At 54.5% G+C, this 24172-nt stretch overlaps 9 protein-coding genes across 9 annotated transcripts; 4 read left to right on the top strand and 5 right to left on the bottom strand.

Annotated features, from left to right (window-relative positions):
- Positions 1 to 433: 433 nt before the first annotated feature.
- On the top strand, positions 434 to 1391 carry J4E79_008443 (uncharacterized protein; the record flags this gene model as incomplete). Its single annotated transcript, XM_049357300.1, has 2 exons — positions 434 to 555; positions 947 to 1391. The coding sequence occupies 2 exons, from the start codon at positions 434 to 436 to the stop codon at positions 1389 to 1391; spliced, it is 567 nt and encodes a 188-aa protein (XP_049208198.1).
- Positions 1392 to 1823: 432 nt separating this feature from the next.
- J4E79_008442 (uncharacterized protein) lies at positions 1824 to 3038 on the bottom strand (the record flags this gene model as incomplete). Its single annotated transcript, XM_049357299.1, has 2 exons — positions 1824 to 2854; positions 2990 to 3038. 2 exons carry the CDS (start codon positions 3036 to 3038, stop codon positions 1824 to 1826), a joined length of 1080 nt encoding a protein of 359 aa, XP_049208197.1.
- Positions 3039 to 3578: 540 nt separating this feature from the next.
- On the top strand, positions 3579 to 4018 carry J4E79_008441 (uncharacterized protein; the record flags this gene model as incomplete). Its single annotated transcript, XM_049357298.1, has 2 exons — positions 3579 to 3774; positions 3852 to 4018. 2 exons carry the CDS (start codon positions 3579 to 3581, stop codon positions 4016 to 4018), a joined length of 363 nt encoding a protein of 120 aa, XP_049208196.1.
- Positions 4019 to 4364: 346 nt separating this feature from the next.
- On the bottom strand, positions 4365 to 7846 carry MSH3 (Mismatch repair protein msh3; the record flags this gene model as incomplete). Its single annotated transcript, XM_049357297.1, has 3 exons — positions 4365 to 4446; positions 4500 to 6999; positions 7060 to 7846. 3 exons carry the CDS (start codon positions 7844 to 7846, stop codon positions 4365 to 4367), a joined length of 3369 nt encoding a protein of 1122 aa, XP_049208195.1.
- An 800-nt stretch (positions 7847 to 8646) lies between these two features.
- J4E79_008439 (uncharacterized protein) lies at positions 8647 to 10441 on the top strand (the record flags this gene model as incomplete). Its single annotated transcript, XM_049357296.1, has 2 exons — positions 8647 to 8911; positions 8961 to 10441. 2 exons carry the CDS (start codon positions 8647 to 8649, stop codon positions 10439 to 10441), a joined length of 1746 nt encoding a protein of 581 aa, XP_049208194.1.
- Positions 10442 to 11300: 859 nt separating this feature from the next.
- Positions 11301 to 13350, bottom strand: J4E79_008438 (uncharacterized protein; the record flags this gene model as incomplete). The annotated part of the gene is made up of 3 exons (XM_049357295.1): positions 11301 to 12591; positions 12892 to 13211; positions 13261 to 13350. The coding sequence occupies 3 exons, from the start codon at positions 13348 to 13350 to the stop codon at positions 11301 to 11303; spliced, it is 1701 nt and encodes a 566-aa protein (XP_049208193.1).
- Positions 13351 to 13892: 542 nt separating this feature from the next.
- J4E79_008437 (uncharacterized protein) lies at positions 13893 to 15044 on the bottom strand (the record flags this gene model as incomplete). The annotated part of the gene is made up of 1 exon (XM_049357294.1): positions 13893 to 15044. The coding sequence occupies one exon, from the start codon at positions 15042 to 15044 to the stop codon at positions 13893 to 13895; it is 1152 nt and encodes a 383-aa protein (XP_049208192.1).
- Positions 15045 to 15847: 803 nt separating this feature from the next.
- J4E79_008436 (uncharacterized protein) lies at positions 15848 to 17798 on the bottom strand (the record flags this gene model as incomplete). Its single annotated transcript, XM_049357293.1, has 2 exons — positions 15848 to 17706; positions 17777 to 17798. The coding sequence occupies 2 exons, from the start codon at positions 17796 to 17798 to the stop codon at positions 15848 to 15850; spliced, it is 1881 nt and encodes a 626-aa protein (XP_049208191.1).
- A 3608-nt stretch (positions 17799 to 21406) lies between these two features.
- On the top strand, positions 21407 to 23926 carry J4E79_008435 (uncharacterized protein; the record flags this gene model as incomplete). Its single annotated transcript, XM_049357292.1, has 2 exons — positions 21407 to 21589; positions 21638 to 23926. 2 exons carry the CDS (start codon positions 21407 to 21409, stop codon positions 23924 to 23926), a joined length of 2472 nt encoding a protein of 823 aa, XP_049208190.1.
- Positions 23927 to 24172: the final 246 nt, after the last annotated feature.

Genomic DNA, 24172 nt, shown 5'->3' with positions numbered 1-24172 from the left:
GCGTATTGGCAACTTGCAAAATACACATGAGTGTTTTGTCTCGGAACCAGATCCAAAGGACGGTCAGTCAGGACTATTGACACGATCTCAACTCAAATATATCTTACCATGTATTCCGAACCATATCATCAGTAGCGACTTGGCTCGGACAATGTTGCATGGCAAGGATGGCTGTGTTGGGTTTGCTACTCTGCGATCGTGGGTTTTCTTTTTGGCTGCCGTAAGTTCGATTTCGGGCAGGCCCTTCCTTTTTGCACGCGTTCTCGGTAGAATAGAACTCAGTGAAAGGACATTGCTCGCACTCCCTATTAGGTAATTGCTTTGCGCCACACTGGTCGTTTCCTAACATATTTGTTTGCTCACTTCCTTTCCCTCACCTTCTTGCGCCCATAGAGCTGCTATCTCTGGATTTGAATCAGTCCAGCTAGGCGCCATGTTGTTTGCAATGACGCCGAAGTCCGCTGCTTCGAAATGGATGTCGCTCGAGAACCTTCTGCGGGTTGCCTCCAAGAACGACCATCTGAAGATACCGACGGTAGAAACTGAACGCGTCGGGTATGTCGATTCAGCCTTCTGAGTACTCGCACTGACCAGACAGGCATGCTAACAAGGTCCTTCACTCCAAGTTGGGTTGCGATCTTCTCCTCGATTCAAATGGAATTCTGTTCCCGGTACATTCAGCCTGGATGCTCGGTGGCCCAAGTGCGGATTGGATTCTGCAGTGTCTCTTTAAAGGCGTATGTATACCCAAATCCAAGTTACTGGAGCGTGGCGGTATGCTTACAGCGAAGACTTAGACTCCAGAGCGTCCGTGCGATATACCTTTTCCTGCATTCTCTTCAATCATTGTCGACCGATTCGTCAATTTCCTCTACCTCGGAACGTATCAACGAAATGTAGAGACGGAAGTGTCGAACATCGCGCATGCAGAGAATAAACCTGACAGAATCTACAACGATTTCACCCGCGACATGAAGTCGGTGGAATTCAGCCTGGAAATGATCAAGTTCGCTGAGTTTCTGAAATACCCGGCTTTAATCGACGCCGCGTACGCCAAGTTGATAGAACAGCTTCTCTTCAGAGGCCACTTTACGCCGATCGCCACGAAGGACTTTGTCAAGTGGACATATGGGGACGACAAGATATGTGAGGACGAAGAGGGGTTGCTGAAACATCTCATTGTCGCAGCTATCTTGGCGCATGGTTACAAGCACTGGGACCAGGTTCGGCGTGACGAGGTTTTCGGCCTCGTTCAACACCAGAAAGGGTTCGTCGATGATCTGGCAGCAGCGGAAGAGTTGAATAAGATGCTCTCGGGGTCACCACTAGGGTCTCAAAAGAAGGAGAAGAAGACGGGCTTCTTGGAAAGGAGACATGGTGCTAGCAAGTAGACAATTGACTGTATATTATGCAGCATGTTGATGAAAAAGGGATAGAGACGTTCAGCGCCGTCACTGAAAGCGCGGAAGAAGCCTACGTCTGAGTTTTGAAGGTCAGGCAGACCGATAAGGTAGCCTACTAGAGCAGACAAATGCAATACGGTAGAACAAATGGAGACGGAAGACTATGCGTAGCAGTTATGTCTCGGGCAAAGGTGTCGTGATGCATGCCGTGGGTATGATGTCTTTGGTGAGGAGGTGACGGGAGGAAGGAGCTGAGCACGTCTGACACGAGCGCCCCACACGCTAGCCCCCAATCGCGCAAACATCCATTAGGAAGAACACCAGAATATTGGACACGAAAAAAGGCGTCTTGGTTGATTTAGTCTACTCTACAAGTTTAATCGTTGAATCGGGTATATCACAAATGGCAACACTCCCCATCTACCCTATCTTCTCAACCGCCAACGAACCCTCCGCATCACCCTCCAACGCAATGAGCCCACACGACTCAATCTGCTTCTTCCACTTAGTCGACTCATACCTCGCCGTAATAACCGTCAACCTCAAAACCGGCTCTTCTTCACTAGAGCTCCCGCCAGCTGGTAACGGAACAGCTGTAAACGTCCAGCGACCGAATGACCAGTTCAGAATATATCTTGCTCGACCCTCCTGTACTTTCTGGTGCGCGCCCGCATCAGCGTCCGATGATTTCGGTGGCGTCGAAGAATACAATATGCCTTTTATCCGGTATACCTCGTCTTTTGTTGGGTCTTCGAGGAGTTTGGCGAGTTTCGCAGTGTCGACACTACTGTTTCCATCCTGGCTTTTCAGTGTGACTGTGAGGACCTCGACTTCGCTGGAATGATCATGGTCGTGTTCATGTGCGTGCGCGCTTCCATTCTCCTCAGTGACCCCTGCCAGCCTCGCATCCAGTCCAAACACAATATCCTTATCCACCCACCCCTTCCTGCTCTTCGTCCTGGGTATTTGTGGCTCCACCTCCAGGGCCAGCACTGCATCCTCAACATCCTCCAACCGTCTCTCGCTAACAAGCTCATGCTTGTTGAGAACAATGAGATCGGTGTAGCGTGCCTGCATTTTCGCCGTGTAGCTCGTGTCTTCGTAGCCCTTCCAATTCTCCACGTCAATCACACTCATCACGCCGTCTAGAACGTATTTGCCCGTCTCCCTGCTCAGCCGGTTTACTTCCATGGCGAGGGTTGCGGGGAAGGCAGAGCCGGAGGTCTCGATGACTATGCGGTCGGGGTTTACGTCGTTGGCGAGCGTTTCGAGGGCGTCGGAGAGCTGCCCGACGAGGTTGCAACATATGCATCCATTGAGCAATTCTTGCACGCCTGATATGGCGGCTGAGGAGGCAAGCGCTGTGTCGACTTTGATGTCGCCATATTCGTTCTTGAGGAGAGCGAGTTTGTAGGTTTTGGGTAATTGGGGGATTAGGTTCAGGATGAGCGCTGCGAGATTGTTAGCAGGACTACAAACTTGTTGACTGTGATTCACACGTTCCTGACTTCTTATCCACGCGCAATGCGACGCGCTGGTACTGTGGAACTAGGTGCGGAAGAAAGCAGCTGAAAATTACTACATACTTGTTTTTCCCGAGCCCAAGAAGCCCGTGATAATCGTGATGGGTATCATGGCGATGACGACAACAGCACAGACGCGTCGATCCAGCTGAAATCCCTCAAAGAAGCAATTCAAAATTCCAAGGTCACAGTCGCAAGGTTACCTAGGTAGTCGCAAGGTCGCTCGCACGTGCAAGACGCGATAGCGGAGCTTGGCCTCGCAAAGGGACTAGTTTCAGGTTCCGCGATGGCGGGGTGTCTGATGACGTCGGCGCGCATTTGGGCGGGGCAGTGCCGACCAAGAACCAGCATCGCATCAGGTACGTCGCCCGTAGCCTCCTTGCACGCTGCGACACGCACCTATCAAACGCGCTTAGCTCCAATACCAAGGCTTCTGTCACCAGGGACTAGATCTTGATTGACCCCATTGACCCATCGGTGCTCCCGTTTCCAAGATCAACCATCCCTGCCTTGCAATCAGCTGCTTAAATAGCTCTCTCTCCTCCAGTACACTCGGCTTATCACTCATCACAACCTCACACGACTACTTTTGCCTTTACTGCTCTGACTCTTTACTTACCTTACCTACCTTCAATTACAACAAACAAACATCATGGATTTCGTCAACAAGCTCGCTGGCGGTGGTAACAACCAAGGCCAGTCCGTCAACGAGCAGGTCGTCCAAGGCCAAGGCTCTGAGCAGAAGTCTTCCGGCTCCGGTGGCTTCCTCGGTGGCATCGGTGACAAGCTCAACTCCGCTGCTGGCGGCGGCAAGGAGAGCGAGAAGAACGAGGACTACCTCGACAAGGGTGTGTTGTCCTCCACCCCACCCACGTCTATCACACCCTGCTATGACTGTTGGACACGTACTAACTGTTTATACTAGGTGTCGACTTCGTCCAAGAGAAGTTCATGGGCCAGGGTGCTCAGGACAACGAGTCCGCCGTCGAGCAAGCCAAGGACGAACAGATCAGCGACTTCATCCGTGGCCAGTACAAGTCTACCACTGGCTCCGATATGCCCATCAAGGACAAGGAGACTCGTCTCGGTTAAGCTGCTGAGCTAGGACAAGGCGTGATGGTGGGTATACCATGAGCCGGGAGGACAGGAGATCCGCTGGCCATTGACTACGATCACAATGATATGGTTATGATAGTCATGAAATGAAACAATGACAATACACCACAAGCAAGAAAGTGATGTGATCTTGTCGACGGTGATATAATTCGTTTGCGTGATCTATACATTCCGGCAAGACCCCAACTGACGACGCAGCGATGCGTTGTTGACACACGCAAATCTACTACCCGTCTGCACCGTCATCAAACGCCTGATGCTTCCACCTTTTCCCGTGAACGATGGCCAGTCGCATCTCCATATAACACAACACATCTATATCTTACAGCTGCTCGATACCCTCAACAAGTCTATCAAGACTTGCTTCCGATCCCTCAGTCAGCAAACCCTTCATCATGCGCGACCTGCTTAATGTTAGCACTCATTCTCAGCATCCTCAGCCTAGGATACGACTTACAAGTTCCCCAGTTTACAAGCCCCCATGCTCTCCTCAAGCTCCGCACTCTTTATCTCCGCCACATCAATGACCTTCTCCGGTACCCTCGCCAACCGCGCAACGTTCAGCCCGTAAGACCGGTGGCTGATACCCTCCGTAGCTTCATACAAGAACACGACTTCCTTCCCGCCATTCTGCTCTTCAAAGCGCATGTGGACGTTCTTCAGCTCACCCTTGGGGAAGCGGCCTGACAGTTTGGCCAGATGCTGGTAATGCGTGATGAACAGCGTGAGTGACTGCAAGTCGCGGATAACATAGTCGAGCACTGCTTCTGCGATGGCGACACCGTCAAAGGTTGAGGTACCGCGGCCCAGCTCATCCAGGATGATGAGGGAACGGGGCGTTGCGGATTTGAGGATGTCGGAGGTTTCGTTCAGTTCGACCATGAAGGTAGATTCGCCTTTGAGCATGTTGTCAAAAGCGCCCATGCGGGTGAAGACCGCGTCTAGCATGCCGAGTCGCGCTTCCGTTGCGGGGACGTAGGAGCCGATTTGGCCCATGATGGCGATTAGAGCTGCAGATCGCACATAAGAGGATTTTCCGCCCATGTTGGGGCCTGTGATCAGTAGAGCACGGGTAGAATCGTGTGAAAGGGTGAGGTCGTTGGGGACGTAGTTTTCGAGGAGCAGTTGCTCCACCATAGGATGCCGACCGCCGGTGATGTTGAGCTCGATGTTGTCTGTGAAGGTCGGCTTGACGTAACCTGGCTGGTTTGCCAAGGTAGCCAGGGAGAGTAGGGCGTCGAGTGTGGCTAGAGAAGCTACACAGTCCCGCAGTTGTTGATACTTGGACGAGATCTCCTCTAACAAGCCCATGTAAGCTTTGTCGCATGCCGCCGCCAGCGACTCCTTGTATTGATCTCGCTCTTGTAGCATGCGCTTAACCTCTGGCGTGTGGAAACGTAATGTAGTCTTGGTAGCTGAGATCTGCTGCCACGAAGCAGGCACTTTCTTCTCTTCCGGTGCCTTCCTCTTGACCTCGATCAAATACTCAATGCCAGCTACAGTAACGAAGTCTACTTTGCTCTTCCCCAGCTTGGCAGCTGCATCTTTTCGGTGCGTGTTGAGGTCGTCTTCGACAGAGGCAATGCTCAATTTCAGATCGTTGATATCTTCGGCCTCATGTTCTTCACGGAAGAACGAGTACTTGTCGTCCTCTTTTGCGGCTTTGGCGTTGATCCTCTCCAGGAAGCTGTTCAAGTCATCGTAGATCTTCGGAACATTCGAAACAGCTTCGCTCAGTAATGACGAGGAGAAACCACTCTTTTCGGGTGTCTTCGCCGACAAGTATTGGCTCGAAATCTCCTGCAGACTTTGCAAAGCTGCCAACAGTTCTGGCCTAGTACACTTCTTGTAGTAGATGCGGATGAGCACCTTTTCGAGATCTGTCCTGATCTTTCCGAGCACGAACTTGAGCTTATCGACAGGGATCGTGTTCTCGCCCTCTTTGAGCTCTTCCACCGCTGCTATGCGCTCTTCTAATCTCTCCTTGTCTATGAGGGGTCGGCCAACCCACTTTCTCAGCAACCGTTGCCCAAAACGGGTCTTTGTTCTGTTCATGGTCCAGAACAAGCTGCCCTTCGAAGTGTAGTCCGTTTGGTTCTGGTAGATTTCCAGACTAGAGAGTGTGTTTCCGTTCAAGAGCATATAAGACCTGGCACTGAAAGGCTGGAAGTACTTTGTGAGATCGAAGACGTGTTCCAGGCCGTACTCGCTGAGATACGTGATCATTGCTGAGAGGCAGATGGTTACATGCTCCGACAACTGATGTACCTTGTCCAGAATAGCGCCCTGCTTTTCTGAGTCTGCTTCCTGGCTGGACTTCATCTTGCCCGCGTAGAAATTCGAGATGTGGCTGTAGGCTTGTGCTGCCATTGTTTTAGGCTTTTCTACCCTCTCCACCCGCGATCTGTCTCCGAACACGTTGGTCTTACTTGCTGACAGATGCTGGATCAGCTTGTCTGTAGCCTTGGACAGGTCGCCGACTACGAGAAACTCTGCCGGCGCGATGTGAAGCAGTCGCGTCTCGATCTCGCTACGCATGAAACCATCTTCGAAGTCATCGTAGATAATGTCGCCAGTCGCAGGCTGGACGGCTACCAGCCCAACTTGCACTTTCTCGTCTGTACCCCAGCCTTTTGCATTGCTCTCGGTGATGCAAAGCAGATATCCGGTCGACTGTACGCTTGTGCCTGAGCCTTCGGTAGGCGCCTCCAAACCCTCAACATCGTCCACGTATGTGCCTTTGGTGTAGAGATTGGTGAGCTTCCTCACGAATGGAGCGTTCCTGTTGGTACCGGCGGCTTTGAGCGCGGCTGTCTCCAGTTGCCTCACCACTCCGACTTTGTGGTTTGCTTGTACAAGACGTTTGACGTGGACTTGCAGTCGATGCGTGGGGAAGCTGGCGGACGCGAATCGGTCGAGGTGGGCTTCGGAAGGGTGCTCGTCGTATCTGAATTTTCCTAAATATTGGTACCCCAAGTCAGCTACGTGTCACATTAATTTCAGCCTGGAGTTCCTACCCGGTATGCAGACGATGCCCAGTTCTTTCGATGCCGTTCTTGCATCCTCGCCAAAGAACTTGTACTTGTACCCAACCTCCATAACGATGACGGTATCCAGATGCTTTCGCTTTATGTCCAGGTATTGTATTTCCATCGGTGTCAGCTTATGTGCCTTCTTCGTCGCAGCGCCCTTCTTTCCCTTGGGCTTCTGGGGTGGCTCGTCCTCTTCCTCCTCGTCGCCCTCGCCTTCCTCGCCATTGGCGTTGGAGTTGTCCTCAGATATGATCTTGTTGCGCCTCCTCAGCTCAGCAAAGCTGTCTGGTCGACCGAGCTTCTTGACAAACTTCTCGTGTAGCCTCTCCTTCTGCTTCTGCGAAGCTGCGGCATCCACGTCTTCTTCAGGGTGCTCTTCCCGTGGAGCAGGTGACGAGGAGAATAGAAACTTGGACGTCCTGTCGGCGGCTCTCGCGGGCTTTGGTGCAGACGTCTGTCGAGGCGAGTCGCCTTTTTCGAATCTGACGCGCTTTGAGGGGGAGGAGCGACCGGAGTCGTGAGCTCCGTCGTCTTCGTCTATGGCGCGCTTGCGCACAGGAATTGACTGCGAGACTGGAAGGTCATCCTCGTCGTCGTCTTCCTCTTGGGGTGCGTCATTGGCTACGGGCGGAGAAGGCGCCTTGGGTGCTGGTTTGGCTGCGGGTTTGGGCGTTTGCGACGGTTTCTTCGCGAAGAAACTGGAGATGGTCTGCTGTGTGCCCTTTTGCGACGACTTGGGCTGCGACGACGATTGGGTACTTTTTGGCGCCATTGGGTGATTCGTGGGGTCGCGACGGATGGCGGGTGTACGTGTGGAGAAAGCTAGAGACGCGTCAGGCAGGCGACGCGCACCGCTTCAGATTACATCACGGTGTCACGTTTTCTGGCATTCGTCCGCATGCTTGGCTGCTACATTATCCAGGAATACAGCTCTAAAACTTAACCTTAGTTTCCAACTTACAGTTTTGAACTATTTAGTCCAACGGCAGCTACTATCATGATCATGGTCGCCTCGCAGACGCACTGGCTAGGTCGAGATCCAGCCCTGAAGCTTGACAGAACGACATGCTGTCAACGAAGCTTAACAGCTGCTTGAGCCGTAATGTTCTCAGGTTATGACCAGACATACGACGATGCATCCATCCCCAGCATTTCTCTTTGCTCATACAAACACCCCAGCACGCGACTACTGTTATCACCCCCGCCTATCTCCGACCAACAACGGCCCGGCTCCGTTATCTCACGTACTTCGATAGGCCAAACTGCGCAAAACCACAAGTATATGATTACCTGAACATGTCCACGCTCGGCCCGCAATGGTGCATTGCGACAGCTTCGCACGCAATCCCAGCCTCGTGCGTTTGCAGCTTCCTAATCCGTCCCAGCCGCGTACCGTTACCAGTTATTGCCGTGGCTATCACCAGGGCGAGGAAGGCAGGGCGCAAACGCGGGATCCACCAAGCCGACTTCGGCTAGTATATAATCTGCACGATGAGCACTTGGAATGCGGCGCGTTGGCTTGGTGAGCTTGTTCTTCCTCCATCTTTTCGTCAATACTGTGCTGCTGCGAATATGGCACGCGGTTCGCTGGTCAAGTGCTTCACCGGCTTGTTGACGCTGCAGAGTGTCTTGGGTACTCCGGTCAAGAGCGGGGAGTCATGGTCCTCCGATTACCCTGCGCCGCCCATACTGGAGGACGGCCAATTGGGCGCTGTTGCTTCGGAAAGTGATATCTGCAGTCACATCGGTATTGAGTTGCTGAAGCTGGGTGGAAATGCTGCGGATGCCATGGTAGGTACTGTGGCATGTGTAGGCGTAGTGGGCATGTACCATTCAGGTGAGTATCCTACAAATGTTTTAACTGAATCGTATTTTAACAACTACAGGCATCGGTGGAGGAGGATTCATGCTGGTCCGCGCACCAAACGGCACATATGAATTCATTGACTTCCGCGAGACAGCCCCAGCCGCTGCATTTGAGGACATGTACAAGAACAACGAAGACGCCAGTATCAACGGCGGTCTCGCATCCGGTGTCCCTGGTGAACTCCGTGGTCTTCAACATCTTCACGAGAACTACGGAGTCCTGCCATGGTCCACAGTCCTCACCCCAGCTGTCAAGGTCGCCAGAAATGGCTGGAGAGTCAACGAAGATCTAGTCAAATACATGGTCTCCGCTACCTCCTCATCCAACTTCCTAGTCGATGATCTCGAGTTTGCTCTTGATTTCGCGCCCAAGGGCCGTCTCCTCCAGCTCAACGAGACCATCACGCGGAAGCGCTATGCCGACACGCTCGAAACCATTGCTCAAAACGGCCCAGACGCATTCTACAACGGCCCCATAGCAGAAGCCACAATCCGTGCTCTGCAAGCCGCCAACGGAACCATGACGCTCTCGGACCTCTCCAACTACACAGTCGCCATCCGCAAGCCCTCCACGATAAACTACCGGGACTACAAACTCACAGCCTGCAGCGCACCCTCAGGCGGCGAAGTCGCCCTCGCGACACTCAAGATCATGGAAGGCTACTCCCACGTCGGCGACCCTTCAAACATCAACCTAACCACGCACCGCCTAGACGAAAGCATGCGATTCGCCTACGGCATGCGCGCCGAACTAGGCGACCCCCTCTTCCTCTCAGGCATAGACACCTACCAAGAGCAAATGCTATCCGAAGCCACAGCCAAAGAAATCCGATCCAAGATCTCCGACACCAAAACGTTCGACGTGTCGTACTACGACCCCGCTGGCCTGGAATCCCTCGAGACACCCGGAACGAGCCACATTGTTACGGCAGACAAGAGCGGCATGGCCGTTACACTGACGACGACGGTGAACCTGCTCTTTGGAAGCAAGCTCGTGGTCCCTGAGACCGGTGTCATTATGAACAACGAGATGAACGATTTCAGCATCCCAAACACAACAAACGCGTTCGGATACATCCCCTCGCCAGCCAACTTCATCCGTCCCGGTAAACGCCCTCTATCTTCCATCTCGCCCGTCATCGTCGAGCACCTCAACTCCTCGTCCATCGCTAGTGCGTTCTACGTCGCTATTGGCGCGGCGGGAGGTAGTCGCATCATCACGGCCACGATCCAGAATCTGCTTCATATCCTCGATGGGGAGATGACGACTGCCGAGGCGCTGGCCGAACCGCGGATTCACGATCAGTTGGTGCCGGCGCAGGTTAGCTTTGAGTATGGGTTTGATAATGGGACTACGGCTTTCTTGAAGGGGTTGGGCAGTAATGTTACGTGGGTTGCGCCAGGGTCCAGTACCGCGCAGGGCTTGAGGCGCTTGACGAATGGCACTTTTGAGGCGGCGGGTGAGCCCAGGCAGAAGAATAGTGGTGGGTTTGTCGTGTAGACGGGCTCTGTGGGTACGGGTGGTGTTATGGCTGTGCGGTACCTATGCGTCATGAATAATCTCAAGTACTGATGAATCACATCCACATGAACGTTCACTGTGCATGATCTGATGATGGTCTTTACAGTATCTTTTGTAATCTTTTGTACAAATACATCAGCTCGACACGAGCGGCTATCGACCTGACGTTACCCAAGCTAACACAAGGTCTCTTACGAGCACGTCCTCTCATAACATCGATATCGCATGGAACTAAGAAACAACGCCAGGAATTTTACAGTGAAGACAACAGAATTAGAGGAAAGTGGGCAGGATGGTTTACCTGAGAATAAGACAGACAGCGCGGGTCTACCAATGGCTTGGAGCCTGCCCATCACAAGGGTGATTGGTTCGGACATCGCAATCGCATCAAGGCTTTTTGCCGCGACGCGACGTACGGAAAGCTGACCATACATTACTTGGGGCGCAGGATTCGAATATGGAAAGCTCGGGTGAATGGGGATGGTCACACCTCGTCTGGGCCGCACCGTCAGTCAAGCAATGAGAAAGGGCATCGAAGAGGCGCATACCAAGTTACTATCGCACTCCTAGAAGCGGCTTCGGTGACCAGGCTTTTGAGGCACAGGAGGAGCAGTAGCGGCGTCTTCGATCTGCTTTGCACTGTATTGAACACGCAATGTCAGCAAGCATAATGAGGGGACGAGAATCGTGGTGTATTACGTTTTCTAGTGATCGTGCAGGTGCAGGAAATGGTAAATACTAAAAAGTTCAAGAAGGGGTATGATAGACACTAGAGAGTCATGGTTCGACCAGCAGCGCGCATCGCAGTTTCGCTGTGCTGGGGAGACCTAAAGCACAACTACTTGCGCTGACGTTTGTTTGCTGCATTGTGAGGCTGTCCTTTACGTTTCTTCTGGGATGGGAGTTGGGAGGGGTCGCTCTTAGCAGATGATACATACCCGTTGACGTCCTTATCCAGCTGCATGTACTCCTCGGCTGCGTCCTTGCCACCACGATCCATCAAATAAGCCATGTAGTAGTGGGAGAGCTCCTTTGAGACGTCTGCGGAGAAGCGTCCCTTTGTGCGCATCAGCTCGTGCACTGCCTTTATGCGGGTATGGCCCTCTTCCTGGTCGGGTGAGGGTTGTGCGATCTCGAATTCAAGATATTTGACCCAGAACTCGCGCGAGTCCAGGAATCGCTCGTGCTTGTCCTTGAACACTTGACGTGCCTCATCGACGCTGCCCTTGCATTGCCAGAGTATGCGTGCCTGCTCAGCAGCTAGTATGCCACCGATGTGGTTGTTTGAGCGACCGATGTGCTCTTCTAGGAGGCGGACGGCCGCATCGTTGCCTTCGTGGCGTCGCTCTACTCCGGCTAGAGCAATGAGAGTCTCGGTGTTTTCGGGGGCTTCGTCGAGGATGGCCAAGTAGATATCGCGTGCGACAGAAGTACGGCCGAGCTTCTCCTCGAATCGCGCCCAGTTCAGGCGTACTTCAGGAGCCGAGATTGGTACGAATATGCAGCTAGCCCTCATGTAAATTATCCTTGTGTTCTCTGCATAGTCTTTGCCCTGTGAGAACATCCAGCGGGCGTAACGCAGCCAGAACTCGTCGTAGAGTGCGCAAGCAACGAGGCAGCGCTCGTACAGGAAAGAAGTGCGCTCGAAGTTACCCTGCTTCTCCTCATACTCTAGATACTTGCGCCAGTTCTCAAGCTCGGCATCTTCGAGCTCTGTGACGTGGAAGTAAGCCCGCTTGATGGTTTGCTCAAAAGTCCAGCGGTTGGTCACCTCCTGCTGTGTCTTGCCATATGCGGTGTAGTAGTGCTCGTGGATCTTGTTGCGCAGTTGCCGCTCGATCTCAAGCGCTGGCTTCTCTGGTTGTCCTTGGTTCTCCAGCTGGATCGCCTTGTTCATCTCCTCGAGGGTATCGGGGTCGACTAGCTCATCGACTGGTCGGCTGTTAAGCAGAACGGAGAACTTCTCGAAGTATCGGGCGAATTGGTAGATGGGCAGGTGTAGAACACGGCTGTAAATTTTGGTGACATTGGTTGGCTCGCCGATGCGCTCTTCGAACTCGATGTATTTGTCCCAGAACGGGTGGCTCTGGAAGTCAAGACCAACGAAATGAGCACCGCGCTCGAACAGCCTATTAGGTCAGCATGTTGAAAGTAAGTATGGGGAGGGATAGGAGGGGGTGATCTTGCAAAGTAACCTCTCGTGCCATCAGAGGACGGCGATGCCATCGACTTCAGAACTCTAGCGTACGATCTCGCTCTTTCGTGGGGCATATTGTAACGGGGCAGTAAGAGGGTGCATTAAACGGCATGCAACGAAACTGTGTCAGGTCTGCAGGCGCAACGCCAGGCTGCGCCAGACTTGCCGCTGGCTACGGCGAGATTGAGCCTGCGAATCGGGAGGAGGAAAGGGGAGGAAAGGCAAGACTTACTCTCGGATGATGTCGTTGTCGTGCGATGTGTCCATCTTGAAGGTGCAGTAGTTGGCCCACAGGTCGACCGAGGGTGTGATGCACGAGACACCGCGCTCGTAGACCATCTCGGCCGTCTCGGTGCCGCCAATGGAGAACTCGAGGTCGGCATACTTCTTCCAGTATCCGAAGAAGAGCGGGAACTTGGTCAGGAAGCAGTCGTACACGTTGCGCACCAGTTCGATGGCGGATGGGCTGGAGTTGCGGGTGACGCCGCCCTCGAGGTCAGAGGCGCGAGTGACGAGCGCTTCCCATCTCTCAAAGTCGTCTTCGTTCTCTACCTACAGCATGGGTTAGCACGTGGTTGCGGTCAGGTGGGGCAGTACTCACGACCGCGCTGAGAAGCTTGTTGATCTCACCCGCAGCTTCCTCGCCCGTGTAGTGTATCTGGGCAATGCTGCCGCGTCCGGTGGTGAGCATTTTGTCGCGCGTCAATCGGTGCCGGTGGGTTGTGTCTCGTGATCGGGGGTGAGAGGAGTGCGACGGAGGATGACGGGGAGCTGGACGTGTTGGGGGCTTTGCGACAGTACCGTGGGAGCGTCGAAGTTGCGCCTGAGATCGCGTCGGCAACTTTCGTCAGCGACGCCCTCTAGCGCCTTGGTACGTGCAGCGATCTTCACCTAGTCTGCAGCCACCATGTGCAGACACGCTGCTGATTTCCTCAGTCACCGGCAATATATCTGAGAATTGGATCTCATACACATTGGCCTTTGTCGCTTTCACTCGTTGTTGAGGTGCCCACATCATGTTGAGACATTCACGGTGCACATACTGCATTCACTATATCTTGGCAGTTGTGATGATGGGAATATCACTCTCGATAATTCCAACTAGAATGAATTCTCGCAGCGGCAGGAAGCCACTAAGGTATCACTTTCATAAAGGGCTACATCGTCCCTGTGACTAACACACCGCACCCATGCTACACATTGATGTACCCGTAGATTCATCAACGACAGTACTCAGACGGCACTCTCCTCCTTCAAGAACGGAGCTGTCTCGTTCACCGCAAACGAAAACGGGCTCTTTCCCACCTCGGGGCTTCGTGGACTTATCGGTAGTGCAAACAGCCCGTCGTCCTTGTCGTCTTCATCTGCAGGTCCAGGGGGGTCCCGTGACTGGAACATGGGCGCAGGGCCGGATAGAGCATTCAGTGAACCCATCATGCCAGCGCCTTGCTGCTCTGTAATGAACTGCGGCGGAGCCTGGGGAACGACCTTGCGAGGTGGCGCTGCAGGCTCAGACTGCGGTTGCTGTGGAGGTTTCGCCGCGAGTGCCGACGGGTTGGCTCCCTTGAAGACGGAAAAGGAGCTAATGGCGATGTCTGAGGACTCAGGTGAGAGAGGGTTGGAGAAGCCCGGCGTGCTGCTGCTCGGTGTAAGGTCTCTCTCGCTCGTGCCCAGTCGCAGGCCCGCCAGCTTGTCCATCAGTCTGCCTCCGCCTGGAGATCGTGGGCTAGCTGGACCCTTCATCGGGGCTAACGTCGGCTCCCCCAACGAGATGCTCAGGCCGGCTGGTTTGGCATTGACGCCAAACGTTGATTCGATCCACTCCTTCTCCTGCACCACCATGAGCAGGCCAATGCCCTCGACGTTGTTGCGCGATTCGGCCTCAATCTCTTTCTGCAGGACCTGTAACCGCTTCTTGGCCCAGATGGTGTGCAGCACGCCCTTCTTGCCGGCTGCACGCGCGGAAGCTCCGAGTTCAGGCGGAAACAGGGCGGGCAGAGGGTTGGTGTGCCAGACCACAGGCGATATACTAGCGTCTTGGGGCCGTAGCGTGAGTGTGACGCTGGTGGGCACCGCAACGCCCGGAGGCAGCAGGAAATACATGCGGTTCACGTCGTTGGCAGGCTGGTCGTCGGCCGGCAGCACGCGCGTGCTGCCGTCCCACGAGATGTGCCAGTCGCCGCGCACCCCGCGCGTCGTGTCGTCGTCCTCCCACTCTACCATGAGGATCTTGGTGCCCGTCGTGGCATTGGCGTGGCCCGCCTCGTATTCGTAGCGGGCAAGCGCGTTGGTGCTCGAGATGCTCGGCGACTCGACCTCATCCTTCGCTGGCTGCCGCGTGCTGGTATCGAGCGAGGTGAAGGGAACCGGCGCTGGAGACGCCATGGCAAAGGTGGAGTTCGGATGTCGAGGGCGCGATGCAGGCGGCGCGGTGCAGTACGTCTATACAACTGGGTGGGGGCGGAATACGAGTCTAGGTGTTAATAACGGCCACGGCAAAATGGTAGTCTCTACGGGCCCGCACTCGACGGCGTGCAACGCGATGCAGTCGACAGAGCCTAGATGCTGCCCCCGCAACCTGCTTGCAACTTGGATGGCAAACTCGAAGCGGCCGTTGTGCTGGTCGTCCGTTGCTGTACGCGTCGACTTGCAGCGTCGCAGTCCGCCCCATGTTCTCGCTAAAATTAGAGGCCTCTCTTCAGCAGCAACATGCGCCAACCCTCTACAGCCAATCACCGTCACATATGCACCAAAGAGGCGTTGTAATCTTGAGCGATACGCTCGTTTCAGCTTCAATTCTCTCCTCCATCCATGGGCGCTCACTCGAGCCCCATCCAACTCTACTATACATGTTGGCGCCTGGGTGCTGCGCTAGCTTCCCATGCACTCCATGTGCCCCTTTCCAAACACGCCCCAGATTCGGCCGTGAAATCGTCACCCGTAAAGTCCCTCCAACGCCATCCAGTCGATGCTGCTGCGCCCTAACAATGCTGCATTGCTCCCGTGGAGCCAATGGTATCCAAATTACAAAAAGTGGGTATCGTAGTGAAGAAAATATATGCAAAGAAATAAGCAAAGCGCTTTTGTGGTGGTTGAAAGAGGTACGGCAAGCGACAGACGCAGAGAGAATGTAGTTCGCGAAGAGAAACACCAGACCAGGATGCATACCAGCAGAAGAGCCAGGCTTTTTAGATGAGTAAAAAGTCCCAGTTCTTCTGGCGCATCATGTCCCGCCAGTGGACACTCTGGGTGTTGCCCTTCGCGAGGTTGTCGTCGTTGACCTGCCATACCTCTTCCAAGAGGTTCTTGACTCGTCCGTACGAGCCAAAGTTAGCAGCCTCGCCCAAGAGGGCGGAGCGCTCAGCAAACATGCTGCGGAATCCTGACTGTTGCACCGAGACGGAGCCAGCGACCAAAAGGGGCCATACAAGGGAGCGGTCAAATCCGTCGGGTCCGGCAGGAATGTACTCCATAGCCTTGCAAAGGGCGCTGACCAGGTTGACGAATGTGGCCGATGTGCGGTCGAAGTCTGGCACTAGGCTGCACAAGTAGATCCGGGCGGCTAGACGGTACACTGCCGTCATGTTGCGGCGAAGCTGCCTTGGGAGAATCTCGCCGGTAGATGTGTAGGCGCTGTTGAGCGATCCTTGGGGAGGCTCAGTCAAGCTGATTTGCTCACCGAGGAGCTTGATGTGCGCGCAAAGCTGGACAACATCCATGTTCTCGTTCTTCAGCGCCTCGAGGCAAGCAATCTCCGAGATCAGGTACATGATGCGATCTTCACAGCCCATGAGTTCGGCGAGGCCAGATGATGCGTCAGCGATGAGCTTCTCGCGGTAGGTGTCAGCGAAAGATGGTGTCCTGCCCAGCATGGTAGCGCCGAGGATGTCGATCCAGGAAGCCAGTGTCATGTTAAAGGGAGGCTGAGCGTGTGCTTGTCCGTTCATCGCAATCATCTGCGCGGGAAGCTCGAGCCTGTGAACAAGGTTCTGGACTGCTTCGAAGTGTCCATGCCACGGGATGTCCATCAGGCCATCGTTGAATCGGCCGACTGAGCACTGGAAAAAGATCATACCAAGCGCGGCCTCGAGAGTCTGACCATGCTGGCTGTCGCTGTAGAGCGCCGCAGTGAGTTGCTGAACGGTTTCTCCGCGGTGCCGTTGAATGTCTTGGTCGATCTCTTCTCCCACAAGTCCTTGAGTGGTCTTCATGTGTAGCGCAGATATGCTCATGCAGCAGTGTAGGTAAGCCTTGTTAGACTCCAGAGCTGGAATGATCACATCGCGCTGCGCAGCGCCGGGCTGGTTTGTCTCAAGAACCGGGAATGCTGTGGGCATGATGTTGTCGAGGAAATGACTGAGAAGATGGCGATCACAGTCTTCGACTTGAATGGAGGGCTGGTGTGATGGGCTAAAAGCACCGTAGGTAGTGTAGTCAAAGATGGGAAATTCGAGGGGCTCCTCAATGTACGATTCGCGACGCTCGAAGTAATCTTTCTGGATCCAGTCGTCCGTGGGATAGATGTGAGCGGGCGGAGTCTGGTAGTGACTGTAGGACGACAGTGTGGAATCGCGACGAGTTGGAATGTCGTTGATGAACATTTGGCTCTCGGTCTTGATGTCGATGTCGTAGGGTACGTAGTGACCTGGGTGGGTGAAAGTCGGGGCGAACATTGGCGGAGGCATTGAAGAGTTGTAGAAGTCGGGTGTGACAGTGGGGTTGAAGTTGTAGTCCAGCGAGTTCTGGGAGTCGACAGATGGCGCGCGAGTGCAGCTGACACCGTCTGAGAAGGTGTCGGCAGTTTGCATGGAATGGCACAGGCTTGGTGGTGTGTTGGTTCCCATTGCGCCGCTCTGTGCTGTCTTCTCATTAAGCTTGGTGCGCTTGATGATGTTCTTGATGACTTCTTTCTGAGTCCGCCTTTGTTCATTGTTGCTCCACCACATTGGCCTCTTGTATTCGCACTTGAGACCAAGGTGTTTGCAGGCGCGGCAAGATGGTTTGCCCTCATCACACTTCTTCCGTCGCAGGCGACATGTGAAGCACCCTGCAGAGCTCCCGTTAGTCAACCGTCCATGCGCAGGATCCCTGCATGTCATCGAAAGGGTGGTCCTTACCTGATCGTGAACGACGGTGCATTTTTGCTGCAGCTTGTTGCTTTGCTGCATTAGCAGCATTTGTAGTCCCTACCATGGTGGAGGACTGTTTGGTAGCGGATGGGGGAGCGGACGAGGAGGACATGGACGCTTGATGTACCCAGAGCGGTGGTATATGAGGAAAGCCAGTAAACAATGCGGCAATAACGACTAACGCGCGACGGGACGATTCGTAAGGGACAGGATGGCAGGGCTCGACCGGGCTGCTCGTAATTAAAGATGGGTATTCAAAGCCTGACCAGCGGGCTTGATGTGAAGGAAGGAGCGGAACCAAATTATGCGGTCTACCTGTTGCGTGGAGAAGTATTAGTGAAGGACATGTACCTTATATCTACCACGAACGGCAGAATGTTCACAAATATTGCTGAATCTATAATTGGAGTCCCTGCTATCAGGCCGGGTGGTCATCCAACGGGAGGGAGATGCGAACGCCATGCAGCACACGCACACGGCACACTGATTGGACGACTAGTCCTGGCGTGCAGCCTGATGTCGACATTTGGGGTCATTCTGTGCTCCCAGCTATTTTGGGGCTCTCTACCCGCCGCGCTAGAGCCAACAGCAGCACTTAGCGCGTATATCTCCACGGCTATCGATCGGCTTACTGGTCCCCGCAACGACTTTAGCAAGTTGAATGACCCATTTAGTACTGGAAGCATATTCCCATGTCGCCTTGAGAGTTTTTGCTGACCGGGGCCGTATGCCTTGATCCCCTCTTGTGCCAACCTCCTTGCGGGGCACTATCGAGGTGCGTCCAAGAGCGGCCTAGGAAGTACATGAAGCGGCTGCGATAAGTGGCCGGCCCGGACGTTACTGGTGGCCTTGTGCAGTGTGCAGATCCCGTACTGCAGTATGCCAAGTATGTAGATGATGGCATAGCATCTGCAAGTCCCATGTACGTGGTGTATTGGTACCTGCCCGCGTGTCGACACCAACAGAGGTACAGCGACTCGTGGTCCCACGAGATGCGGCTGCTACTCGAATCTATTCGCCTGTGCTACGTTCAGCCAGAACGTTCGGGCTTTTGCGGGCAGAGTCACGCAGACTCGAGGCGGCCCAATTCGCGTGCACGCTGTCGTGATCATTTCCACAGCGGGACTTGACCAGCTAGTAGCTAGGCGAACGAAAACGTAGACCGCATTGTCGACCAAACACGGCAGGTCGGTTGATGGTGTTTTCCCGAGCTACGCGGTAGAGGACAACCTTGGAAGTAGAGTGGGTGAGCCTTCGAGTAACGCGGCGAGTTAGCATGGCACGACAGGCAGTGGCATCCAGTCAGCGTGCGCTCCCACGCGAAGCAAGTCGCTTGTGCATGTTGACGGGGTTGGAATTTGCAGGACAAGCTTTCTCTAGTGAAGCTGTGTATCCAATGACAGCATCCATCGTCCTAGCTTACACTGCGGGGCAAGCCACCGGCAAGGAAATCTCGGTGGGTGACAGGGAAGGGCCGCTGCTAAGTATAGGCCCTTAATTATGTTGCCGGCTCAAAGTAAATGCCCATAATTAGTCGACCTTCGTCATGCCTGCAAGACAGGTGAAGCGAGACCCGTTCGGGATGTGATACCACTTGCTCGACGTGCGATTGGTTACCGACAATTACAATCAATACTTGGTAGTCCACGAATGGCCCTCTAGCGACTAGGTACCTCTTCGGACGGTTGGGCATGCACGGGATTGCTCACCTGACAATGCGCATTCATGCTTTGGCCGTCATGTTCCCGCTGAAAGCCGCTATCGTTCCCCGGTATCTGGATATGATACTGCCTTCCATGCATCCTGTTGGATTCCTTGGGGTGATGAAGATGAGGCGGATTAGATTGAGATGGCCAATCTGGCCAACGGCACAATTGGACAATTTCATCGCTCGCTTTCGGGCACCACTTGTGGTAGTGGTGATGAAAATCTAACCGGGTCTTGAGCGCCATGCGCAGAGCTTTCGGAGCCGGATGCTCACGAGCAGTTTGTGACTCCTCGTAATGCACGGAAATGTGGGACGGTAGCCGTTCTGCTGGTATTTCACGAACTATGCAGCACGTAGCACAAGAGAAAGAAATTCTGTTCAGCTTGGCGCGGTTCATCGAGGTTGCTGGGGAGCATGCTTGATGCTTGCACAACTTGCGGTCTGGTAGTCTGGTCGTGGGAAGTCGTCTCCGCACGCTGATTCGCCTTTGGCATCCACGCTTCAACGAGGCCATGGTGATAGTGGAACACCAAACTCAAAAGATGCGGCTGGCCGCAGGACCACTCAGTCACGGGGTCGTGGTGAAGGAGCTCTGCGAGCGACCGTTGGTCGGCAAGGTAATGAGGGTCCCATGGCGAGCCGTCGTGGATGGGCTAGGTGCTAGGTGGTGGTGTGCAACGGTCGGAGCGGCGGTCTGGCATGGCATCGCAACGGTAGCAGATAGCCGGTGGGCCACTGGGGACGCTTGTGGGATGAGTCAAGGTTCGGGGGATTGTGCTAGCATGCTGATTGTGCTAGCATCCAGGTCGCACGACAACGCAAAAGACATCGAGGTAGGTCCGACGGGCAGGAGAGTGCTCGCAATGCTCGGAAACCGCGACTACAGCGATGACGACAGGCTGGTGTGCTCGAGTCGGCGGCGGCGCGCACGGCTGCAGGCTGCACACAGCCGTCGAGCACGGAACGCATCCGCATGTGATATGGTTGTGCCAATATCGCTTGCTGCATGTCGCTGATGAGGCTGTCGGCTAGCGACCTCAACCAGCCACAGTCCTGGGACCCAGTCGACGCTCCGAACCGAAGCTTCACCGACACCGCGCAGCAGAGGCTCGAAGGTCAAGTGACATCCAGAAAGACCTGCCATGACTTGGTCGCGGTGGCGGTGGTGATGCGACTGGACGAAAAACATCCCGAGGTACGTACTCTGGGGCTGCGCAGGCACCGCGAAGCAGCCAACAGCACGCGGGCACGGCATGGCCAGCTCAGATCGTCGTCGCATCTGCACTCGACAAGCGGCGACGCGATCCGCTGCCGTCGACCCTGATCCTGAGTGGATCCGTGACGGCCCTGGCCTCTTCATGCGTCTGGCCCGCGCTGCGAGGTATTAATGGCAGTTAATGTCCTCATCGAGCAGAATTAGCCCGCCAGCCAATCTGCAGCCCAGCGAATGGGGGCCGTCTCACGCCCTCTCAACGCTCGAGTCTAAGCGCCAGCCTAACCCTCGACCAGCATGCGGGCGGGAAAGGCCCGGATTCACATTGGCCGAGAAGCGGTGTCGCTCGTCGAGTCGATGGCCTCAGTGGCCGGCTTAAGCAGGCATGCGCTGTCTCGTGCAGCTGCGAAGTGTGATATTGTCGAACCACACTCCCCCACCGTCAACGGCGCCCAAGCAGCCTCTACAAAAGACCCTCAAGCGCTCTCCACCCGAAGGGTCCCTTTCTCCGTTTTCGATCGTTGTGCTGTTACTGTGTGTGTGCCATGCTCGCGACACTCGCTCGGAATAGTTGTTAGCAGCCTCCCGAACAACCAAATTCCCTCTCACAGAGCGTGTACGCTCCAAAACCGTGATCATGGTAAGCTAGACTCACAGTCCTCTTCATGTGCGGTTCTGACATCCCGATCAGCAGGCCATGACACCCATCACCCCGCTGGAGCCGGGCGTGGAAATGTTCGAACGAGGAAAGACACAATCGTTCTTTTCCAATGCTCTAACAGCCCGCTCATCGCTAGAGCGCCCGGTTTCTCACATCAGTGTCGCATACACCGACATCGAGGATGATTCTAGCGAATTCGAAGAGTTCAGTGGCTCATCTGTATGTATATTCTGGCCCTCCACCAAAGGCGGCACTGACTTTCCAAAGAGCGACAACAGGCGAAGTCAAACAACGATTTCTACCTTTGAGGAAGTACAGACACCTGCGGAAGAAGTACGACCACAGTTCGCCTATTGGCCAGAACGGAAGTCAGTAGAAGGCCCCAGAGGACCACACCTTTTCCGCGCCTCAGTGTCGTCCAGCGACTTTCCGTTTGACGAGGGCCAAGTAATGCAGATGTCGCCTCTCCTGCCAAAAGAAACTCCACTTCGTCTTCCAACCTCCTTCCGAGAGGCCACTCCCGAAACGATTGTCCCCCAGAGAGAGTACAACAATATCGCTCTCGCCGTTGCCCACTTGGACAACGCTGAAGTACGCGCCTGGACTTCCAAAGACGTTGCTACCTGGATGTATCAGAACGGATTTGAAGACGACGTAATTGACAAGTTCATGGAGCACGACATCTCCGGTGCGGTACTCCTGGATCTGCAGTTCGACGACCTGAAGGAGTTGGAGATTCAGTCCTTCGGCAAGAGACACCAACTGTGGAACCAGATCGATTCCCTGCGCACTGCCGACGGGCTCATGTCGCCAACTGCCCCAGCAGCCATCCCGACTCCTTTCGAAGACATTGAACGACCATGCACAGAGGCACGAAACAGGTCCAAGAGCAAGGGCCGGAAAGCTAGTCGACGCGATAAGTTGCGAGGGAACCACATGACAGACGATGTTATCACACCTGCGCATTCCGTCTCCATTGTAGCGATTGAACAGCTGCTTCCCAAGCCACACGTGTGCGCAAAGGGTGAACGATGCGCCAAATGGAGGAAGCAACAACGGCAACTTGCCAGACTTCAACAGGAACACGGCTTCCCGATCTCGCCCGAGAAAGGTGGTCATATCTTCATCGCGGGTGATCCAGGCAACCCCCAAACAGCGCAGCACGCTGTCGAGAACGTCCACCGCCCGAACTCAGAAGCTACCCCTTCTGTTGTGGTGCCGTCTGTCGTAGCATCGTCCGACGTCCTCGGGCCTGGCCAGCTACCTGATTTCAGTCTTCAAGACCTAGAGAAGTTCGAGCAACGCGACCCGCAAGACAATGTGCGACAATTTCTCACCCTACAAGGCCAGCAGCAGCCCTTTGTCAGCGCTACTCCCATCGAGGCTCCCCCAACCCCGCCTACAGAATCATACCCACCTCGTCCCTTCTTGGTGATACCACAGCAATCGCACTACCCGCAGGTTTCAGCCTTTTCTGCATCTACATCGGCGCATACAACAAAGTCTTTCGATCCATTCAGTCGCTCACCCTCAACTCCAGCTCTGCACCCGCCGGAGTTCATGCCAGCACCTCATTCGAATCTCAAGAGCCTTCCCAAATTGACGATTCCTCCCGCACGTTCAATGTCTGCCCAACCGGCTGGTAACCCACGCCAAGGAGTCCCAGTACAACAATACCTCGCACCCGACACCGCATTCTCGCCATGTAGGACAGCGTCACCAGGTGGCGTCTACCGGTTCGGCACGCCCTTCTCCGAGATGGACGTTCCTGTGACTGCTGTGCAACAGGAGCCACTTAGTCGCGACACAAGCCAGTCCGTGCCCCCGAACATGCAGTACCAGCCCCAAATCCAAAGAGTTGGATCGCGTCACGACCGAAGGCGCCCCTCGTTGCCCATGCCGGCGCTTGCTGAGGATCGCGTGTTCAGCCCAACCGCCCACTCAGACGACGACACCCTGCGCGGAACCATTTTCGACGACTCGGTCAGTACTAGCGACAGCGCTGGCTCGTCGCCGCTCAAGACTACCCAGCCATTCGCCAGCGAAGCTAGTGACACGATTGCGCCTTTGCACAAGGGAGGCTTTGTGTACAAGGGAGTAAACCACCACGGATGGATGAAGAAGCGCCGCACGAAGCTTCTGCGTCACGAATGGCAAGACCACCACTTCCGCCTCCAGGGCACACAGCTAGCTATGCATCCCAATGAGCTGCCGTCTTCATCCGCACTGCAGACGATCGACGTGGACGACTACGCAGTAGCATGCTCATCGATCGCTTCCAACAAGCTCTCTGCCAAGTTCAAGGCTCTGAAGCTCTCCTCGGGTCATCACAAGGAGAAGTCAGCTGCTTCTACTCCTGCCTTTGAGTTCCAGCTTGTGCCAGCCGCACCTGGCAAAGGCGATGTCAAGAAGGTGATGCCCAACGGCAAGGTCCAGCACTTTGCTGTGACTACCAAAGACCAGAGAATTGACTGGATGCGTGAGCTCATGTTGGCTAAGGCCTTGAAGGCTAAGAGCGACGGCTACGAAGTCAATGTCAATGGCGCCAACATGTGATGGCTACACTTACATGGCCATCACACTTTCCTTTACTAGTCTGTTTTTGTTTCTATTGTTTTTGGTCTAGCAAGCGAGCGTATGTTTTGTCTATTCTTGGTTTCTGCGCAATCTCCTCTTCCTCAGTCCGATCATGATCCGCTATTATACCCTTTCCGCTGTTCTTTTTGTTTTGCGCCATCCTGCATGCTACTGTTATTTGTGTCTTCTCCCAATCTCTTGGAGGCAGCATATATTTACTTTCAC

The sequence above is a fragment of the Alternaria viburni genome (genome assembly GCF_023758015.1).
Source record: "Alternaria viburni strain BMP 2772 chromosome Unknown scaffold_20, whole genome shotgun sequence".
NCBI classification, from domain to species: Eukaryota; Fungi; Ascomycota; class Dothideomycetes; order Pleosporales; family Pleosporaceae; genus Alternaria; species Alternaria viburni.
This window is presented reverse-complemented; position numbering and strand designations above follow the sequence as displayed.